General features: G+C 47.7%; 1 protein-coding gene across 1 annotated transcript in view; it reads left to right on the forward strand.

Moving 5' to 3' along the window:
* The first annotated feature begins 4,047 nt into the window (after positions 1 to 4,047).
* The window catches only part of SARS (seryl-tRNA synthetase), a 19,394-nt gene continuing 15,124 nt past the window's right edge, over positions 4,048 to 8,317 (forward strand). The window contains exons 1-3 of the mRNA XM_019513844.1: positions 4,048 to 4,240; positions 7,538 to 7,608; positions 8,092 to 8,172. Coding sequence (XP_019369389.1) covers positions 4,105 to 4,240; positions 7,538 to 7,608; positions 8,092 to 8,172 — 288 coding nt within the window. The 5' untranslated portion in view covers positions 4,048 to 4,104. The remainder of the gene's footprint in view (positions 4,241 to 7,537; positions 7,609 to 8,091; positions 8,173 to 8,317) is intronic.

The raw sequence follows: 8,317 nt of genomic DNA on the forward strand, positions 1-8,317 counted from the left end.
CCTGAACAATATTTCCTGGGTCCTAAAGTACCTTGCAGTCTCTCCCACAGTAACACACCAGTTTTATTTTTAATCACACCCTCATCCCCTCCTCTTTTTTCCAATGGCCAGAATGCCCTAATTTGCTGCCCTATTCATGTAGGTGAAAGGGATTCTGTACCATTTGAGAAATAAAGGCAGTGCAAAGAACCCATTCTCTTCTCCCTTTATTGCAGTGTGTGCATGTGTGTGTGTGGGGGGGAATATCTTAAATATCCTTCTAATTTTCCTGGATTAATATAGTCAATCAGTGCCTCTGTGGGGCAGTACGGGGTTAAACCTGCATCTGGAAGGTGATTTCACTTTTTAACAGTGTTTATCATTCTTGATTCTCTATATTGCTGTTGCTGAAATGGACTCTAATTGCAGCCTCCACCCAGAGATGGATCCAAGGTAGTGCAATGGCATGGTTGTACCCAACCATGGCTGTGTGCTGCATATGGAGAGAGCTATTGGAGCTCACTAGCATGTCAGCTCAGCTCCTGCCTGAGGGCCACATGTGCTGTGAGTGCTGATCCCCTGTTGACCAGCTGGTGAGCTCATGATGCATGTAGAGCTCCAGCAGGGATGGTGAGGTACTCCCATAGCTTCATTTTGGCACCCCCCCCACCAGACAGCACTCAAGTCTAGGGCCCTGTTTGCCTACCCATTGTTATAACACTGCACGTAGGCAAGAGGCTGTGGGTTTTGATCAGAGACGCTCAGTTGTGTGGCCCATGGGTAGCCCAGTCAAGTGTCCTTGGATTCCACAAACATGTATTGACTACATGCATTTATTGTTCGGGTTGATACTTCCTTCGTGAGTTTGTGTTAGTTTATTTTAACCTTCCCAAGCAACAGTGTGAATTTGCATTTTGAATCAGAATAGTCACAGCCTGAAGCAACTGAAGAGGAGAGCAAACAGAGGTCCTCATTGCTCTTTCGTTTCATCGCATTGTAACTCGACTATCACGAAGTTGCTCCCTGATTCTTCCTTGCGTGCGAGTGAGATCAGAGGCAAAGTCAAAATGTGCATGACTAACGCATACAATCTGAAAAGGGTCTCTTTCTCTGGTCTATACATTACAACACATTAGATAAGTCTAGACAAGAATTCCTGCCCAAGAAACGCATGCTTTTGAGAGCCATCAGTTGTTCTTATTGCTTTCCTCTATACCCTTTCTCAAAAAGGCATCACCACTCCAGCCAATTTCATGAATGGGAAGAAGACCAGATGGTCTTCTCAATATTTCTTTAAAGCTATGTAACACTGCCACTCCATTTTCCAGTTGCCCTTAGACTGAGGTCCATTGCCAGCTATACTTTGGGCAGGCATAGATGTGTTTTAACTTGCCAACCTTTACCATAGTTACAGCGTTGCATTTTTAATTGTGCTGTCATCTTCCTTCTTCACCCTATGGCCTACTGCAGATAAAGTGCACTTGGTTGAAGAAAAATTAAAAATAGCAGAGAGTACAGGGTGCCCCCTGAATTGCCATTGGACTTAGGCAGAGAGGGGAGTTGGGGATACATTGCTTTTAAAAGCAAAAACCCCACAAAAATTAGCATAGCCCAGGATCTCCTGCAATTGCGGTTTGGAAGCTGCTGAGAATATCCTTTGATCACAACTTCTAGAGACCAAGACACAAATGAGCAGAACCCTCTCTCACCCTGTACTGATAAAAATTTGAGCCTATATGGGATGCTACAATGATTAGGGGCTTGTCTATATAGGGGAATTGTACCAGCGTGTTTCCTCTGTGAACATATAGTCTTGTTCATTGAGTTAAATTGGTATAGTTCTACTGGCCACCAAACCCTGGATAGACTACCTCTTAAGTAACATGAGTTTTAAAGGGGGACTGTCATATTTGAAATCTTAAGTCCTTGTTTTAAAACAAGAGTGAAAAATGTAATGCACAATTACCCCTGCTTCTCTATTTTCCTGCTAATTATCTTATGGGGTTTTTCAATCACATTTTTCATGTGGTTTTCTTCTAATGCTTTTCCCCATCCTCCTTGCTATGTAAAGACCTATACAAACAAGAGAAGAAACTGGTATAATTTTCCACCGTGCAAATATTGAAGCAAATGTGTTCCCATTGAAGTTCATGGGGCTGCTCACGTGAGTCTTGCAGACAAACGTGTGTGTAGCTCAGTTTGACTATACACCTTGACTAGACAGGGCAAACAAGTTGACAAGACTCAAAGTACAGTAAAATAACATCCAAAAAAGCTGAGAAGATTTTTGGTAACTCTGGTTAGTGAACTCCCCTACTGTTTGCAGCAACCATAGATTTAAAAACAAATCCAGATAGGGGATGAGCTTTAGCAGACCTTTGGGGTAGGCTGATTCTGTGAGCTACTCAAATGTATTTTACTACTCGGAGAGACTTCTCCCCATACACTAGAGTTCAGGGGTGCTGAGGGTGGGCATCTTGAACAGAGTGGTCCATGCGTGAATAGTCTAGGAGGAGGTAACTGCATTGCCATTCTGTACTTTATCCTCATTACCAGTAGCTCTTGAGTTGCTCATTATTGTTTGAATATCTAGTTAGCTTGGATCCTTCTAATAAGGGAAACGGCCAAAAATTCAGGTCTGGATTTTTATGAAATGAACCACACACATCATCTTTACAGCTGTGTGATCCTCTTGACTTCAGTGGAGTTACTCCTGGTTTACATCAGCACAAAAGAGATCAGAATCAGATGCTTTCTCTATTTAACAGCACCATTATTATTATTTTTTTATAACGTGATCGACATAGGCACTTTGGTTTTGCAATATTTTGTACATGGTAATATTGTTATAGAAACCTTTTTTGGATTAAACTGTGTAATATTTGTAATATGTCACCAATGTGCAAACTGTTTTGAGTCTTGTAAATATTTGCTATCTATGAGGTTTTTAAGGTATGGCTGAGTGGTGGGGCGTAGGCTGTTATTCAGGGATTAGAAGATACATTTCTTACATAAATGACAAAGAATTTTTTGCAACTCTGTACATTATAGATGAGACTGGATTATATTTATAAAATTAGGATCTTGTACTGCATTTTTTTCAGCTTTGTCAAGACAAAGCCGTTTACCTTTCTGTATTACAGATGTGGGGCAGGTTTCCTTTTTACACTGTTTTAAAATAATTTTTTAGACTGCTGGGGGCAGGAGATGCATGTACCATTTTGATGAAATAAAACATGTACGTTTCTGACTGCTCCAGTTGAGGCTCCTTGCTTGAGGACGGGGAGGAGAGGGAAGGGAAGGCAGATGCATCTTTTCAGTTGCTGCAACCCGGCCCTCGCAGGGGCATCCTTCAGAGCACCATCTGCACTGTAACAAGGGTAGGGAGGTGAAGTACAAGTGGGATTAGAGCTTGGTTGGACAGAACTGAACTGTGTCCATTTTCCGATGCTACCTCAGCCAGCCCACAACATTAGTGGGTTAGTTGCATGGATGCTGAGGGGTCAAGTCTTGGACTGGCCGAGGTTTCCGTGGATTTTAGGCAGGGGAAGAGGTGGTTCATCTGGAGTCAGGCACAAGGCAGGACACTTGATTGCCTGTCCTGTGGCACCTGGAGTGAGCTCCGGCTGGTGGAAGCTTATGCATCTCTGACCCCGTCGGTCTATCAGGTGCATCTCCACCCTGTCTCCTGGATGCTGACGGGGTAGCACTAAGGCCCTGTATAACCTAGCTCTGACCCTGACCTTGGCCTCACTTGAAGTCCGTCCAGCCCATTCGTTTGGGGGCGGTCACCCCCCCGCTTGCCCCAAGGAAGGGTACCAGTAGCAGCAGGGTCCGGATCCACCGTGGCATTTCCCCCCCCGCCACACTGATGCAAGGCGGCGCTGCGATCCCGCGCGGAGCCTGCAGGGGCCGCTACAGCGCCCAAGCCAGGGACCCGAGTGGTTGGAGCCTCCCCGGCGCCGGGATGGGCGCATGCGCAAGCCGTCCTTCGCCCTCAGTCGGGGGTATGCGCAGGCGCCGGGAGGGAGCGGTGCCACCATCCCCTCTCGGCGCATGTGCAGTGGGCGTGCGCCGATTCCTCCTCCACGCTGACAGCCACCGGCACTCGCCGCTGCCGCCGACATGGTGCTGGACCTGGACCTGTTCCGCGCCGACAAAGGCGGGGACCCCGCCGTGGTGCGTGACATGCAGATCAAGCGCTTCAAGGACCCGGGGCTGGTGGACGCTCTGGTGCAAGCGGACGCGGCCTGGCGGCGATGTAAGCCCGGGGAGGCCCTGCCAGATGCGGTCCGGGGCGGCGCAGTGCGCCTGCGCGGGAGGGGGACCATTGGCTCCTTATTTAACACTTCCTGTCTGCAGCCTACTGCTTTGCTCTGCATTGTATCGATGGCTTAGATTTCTTTGCAGGACCGTGCTGGCTGCTCGCCAGGGTCACCAGGTGTCTTTCCTGCTTGGTGCAGGGGGCTGGACCCGATGATTTTCCGAGGTCCCTTCCGGCCCCTTACGATCTGTGAACCCTTCCTTCCCCCTGAAGGGTGTCACAAACTGCATATGGAGCTTGCTTGTTAAATGCAGCCAGGGCGGGTGGCAGGGCTTAATGCATTACAGCACGGTGTGGAGCACAGCACTGTGACCTGTAACCTCCTGTGAAGAGCTGTCTCGGTGCACGGCAAGAGAAGCCGCTTGGTTTGGTCACTGTGAGCATGTGTTGGCATACAAATAATTGGAGCACTTTTTGGCAGGATGCGGCGGGAGCACGGGTGAATCATTCAGCCTGATGCAATCCAGCTGCAACTAGCATAACCGCCCATCTTTAATGCCACAAACCGGAATGGATTGCTGTTCAGCCAGCTGGCGCTGCCAGATGTCTGAGAGCACGTTTGGTTTTTGGGCTCTCAGTTTTTATGGCTTAGACTTCAGACTGTCGTCACAGTCACCATCATTTTTCAGCTGTTTTTTCTTAGCCTGTCTTGACAGGAGACAGCCATCCTTCTAACTCTGACATTAGTTCCTGATTCTGTAAATTAATACTCTGTCTATCTCAAAACAGGGTGTGTGGGAGTGAAGGAGCTTTGCTTAATTGTCATCAGTGTTTACAAGGCTTGAATTATTTAGAGTTGATCTCTTCGCTGTCCAGAGCCCAAAACAGACCAGTCAGAGGCTGATAAGGGGGGATGGGGATGCAACATCAGGAGTATTAATGCAAGTGCTCTAGTGAGGAACCGGATTCTGTTCTCTCCTGGAAAAGGAAGGGAGAGCTTAGAACCAGGTGGTTATCCCTGGCTGCAGTTTTTGATTCCTTCGTTACAATGTGCCTTTAGTTAGTAGGCTGCTGATAAATCCCTCTCTTCTTCCCTGGAGGCTCAAGAGCTTCCTTGCTTCGGGGAGCAGAAAGGGCATGTGTCCTGGGCTCTATCCTTACCCAGCCATCTGGACATCACTGGGGTGGTTGGCCTCTGCTACTCTGACTGTCCTTGCTCCTCTCTTTTTGGGAGTCCTTCATTCTAACGAAGGATGCTATTTCCTGCTTCTGCCCTCACCACACTCAGATTTCCAGAGCAGTAGTAGATAAGACAAAAATACCCGATGCATGTCTGTTTCTTCTTCTGCACAATGGTAGTGAAACTGCCCAGGGTTTTGTCGATTGCATCATGTTGCTGTTTGGAAAGTGGAGCAGAGGAAATTTGGCCCTTTTTGTAGCCTGTGGAATATGGTGCCACTGCAGACTCACATTTAGGAACCCATCTTAACACCAGTAAGAAACTAGACATTTTCAAACTGAAAGCATACATTTTTCAGGAACTGTTAGGGGCAGATGTAGGCTTATCTCTTCTGAGGAAAAAGTTTGTTTCCCCTGTGGAGAGCGACCAAACTTTTTCAAGCCTTGAAATGTCAGATAAGACGAGCGGTGCACTAATAAAGATTGTGTTGACTGATACCGCTAGCTGATTATTAAGCAGTAGAGGTTCACCTCTACATCGGTCCATGTTGCATCGGCACCGATAAAAGGAAAAATGACGTTATCAGCAATCGGCTTTTTTTGGCTGATGCGACCGATAATGTCACCGATAAAAGCCATGAGCATGTGTGCAGCTGCAGCCTGCATGTGGCCAGAAGTGCAGCCTGGCAGCATGGAGAGCAGTGTCTAACCAGTAAATCAAGGGGGGAAGGGGCATGAGGGTGCAGATTGAGGCCCCCACAGTGAGGGAGGGAATGGGGCAGGGGCAGGCACTGCTCAGCCAGGGCAGGGCGTGGGACAGAGCTGCAGCTTGTCTGGGAGGGTGGGAAGGGGGGATGGCTCCCGCCACTAAGAACACACCGGGAGGAGGCATGGGAGCATGTGCTCCCCAGATTTGTGTGTGGGGTGAGGGCGGGCTGCCCACTGAGGTCTTGGGGCCAGGGGCTGCGCCAGCCTCTTCCCCTTTGGGGAGGGGGGGGTCCAGGTTGGGGCTGTGCTCAGGGCAGGACAGGGTAGGTGGCAGCTGCACTGGGAGGCTATAGGTTGGGCTACAGCCACCCCAAAATTTGCCATAGTCTCCTGCTCCCAGTGCTGCTGTCATCTGCCCTGAGTGCAGCCCTGGCCAAGCCTCCCCACTGGGAATACAGCCCCTGCCCTGAGCCTGCAGTGGGCCGCCCACTCTTGTCCCATGCACAAATCTGGGGGGGAGCACATGCCCTCTATGCCTCCCCCAGGGGTGTATGCAGCAGCAGGAGCCACCTCCTCCTCCTTGCCCTCCCCCCTGCACCTGCTGGACAAGCTGCCCATGGCTCCTTCCTGCACCCTGCTCCACCCTGGCTGGGCAGCCCCTGCCCCACTCCCTCCCTCAACTGTGGGGGCCTCAGTCTGCATCCCCCAAGCCTCTTCCATCCTGCAGACTTACCAGCTGGATGCTGCTCTCCAAGCTGCCAGGCTGCGTTCCTGGCCACGTGCATACTGTGGCTGCGCACATGCACATGGCATTTATCAGTGACATTATTGGCTACATATTGCCGACTACTGATAATATCAGTTTTCCTTTTATCAGCGCCCTTATGATATGGACTGATATTTTGGTGCACCTCTAGATAAGACTACAATCTGTTTACTTACAACAACACTAGAGTGATAACATTTCAATATTCTTCTTGTCTTGTAGGGTACTGAGCAATGCAAAATGGTGAGTGGAATTTTGCATGCCTGACTTAAACCTCCCAATGCTCCTGCGAGGTAGTGAAGCTTCACACTTAATGTATTGATGGGAAAACTAGTACAGAGAGGCAGTGGCTTGCCTAGGGGCACAGTGATCTCAGTGTTTATTCCTCATGCATTGGCTTTGAAGCCATCCTTTCATTACAAACTGAAGTGCCTGCTCTCCACAAGCATTTCTCCACTCCTTTTTACAAATCTTATTCAGAGAGTTGGCAGTTCTTTTGAACTGAAGAGGGAATGAGTTTTACATCATTTACATGGATAACAGTATTCCAACTCAGCAGGTCTCTGAAGCCACTAGTAAAGTTGTGTAAAGCAGCGGTCTCTGTGCTGAAACTACATTTTCTTCCAATGCCTCATTTCTAGGTCGATTTCGCACAGATTACCTGAACAAACTGAAGAACCTTTGCAGCAAAACGATAGGTGAGAAAATGAAGGTAAGAGAGAGAAGCACCATATGTTTGTAATAGTTATATTGTCTTGTAATATAGTTCTCACCTTGAGCTGGTATGGCACCAGCTCAGAGCAGTGTTTACTTCAAAAAAAGTCTGGTCGGGTCCTAACTTTCTTACCTGGATTGGCTTTGCTGGGAGGATTTTGCTCAGGAAATGATCTGAAGAAATGTCCTCTGAAATTTTTAGCTAATCTAAATCCAGGTTGCTGTAGGTTTGAAAAATTATTCCCGGGCTGTTGAAATTTTAATCAACTCAAGCCATGATTTCATATTACTCTATATGCTGGGCCACTTCCTAAAGTGAAGATTCTCATGTGGACCTTCCTCCTCCCAGTCCTAATTCCACCCTTTCTCTTCCAGCAGCTGTAGTTGCCTCCTCATCATTATTGTTTAAGATGTATGTTCTTGGAAAAGTCTTACTGTTTTCTCTCTGTCTTGGTGGTACTATGGATTTTTTTTGTCACAGAAAAAGGAGCCTGTAGGAGATGATGAGTCTCTACCAGAAAGTGCACAAAAACTTGATGATCTCACTGCAGACATACTAGCGGTAAGTTAGATTTCCATCTTCCACTAGTCTTTGGACATTATGAAAAAATAGCCATTAACGGGCTTTTATTCTGATGTTTTTCTGATTCTTTTCCTGACATAAGTATGATTCCTTGCTGTACTTTACTGTATATGTATGCCTGAAT

The sequence above is a fragment of the Gavialis gangeticus genome, unplaced genomic scaffold (assembly GCF_001723915.1).
Source record: "Gavialis gangeticus isolate Ggan-Ray unplaced genomic scaffold, GavGan_comp1, whole genome shotgun sequence".
In the NCBI taxonomy this organism is placed as follows: domain Eukaryota; kingdom Metazoa; phylum Chordata; order Crocodylia; family Gavialidae; genus Gavialis; species Gavialis gangeticus.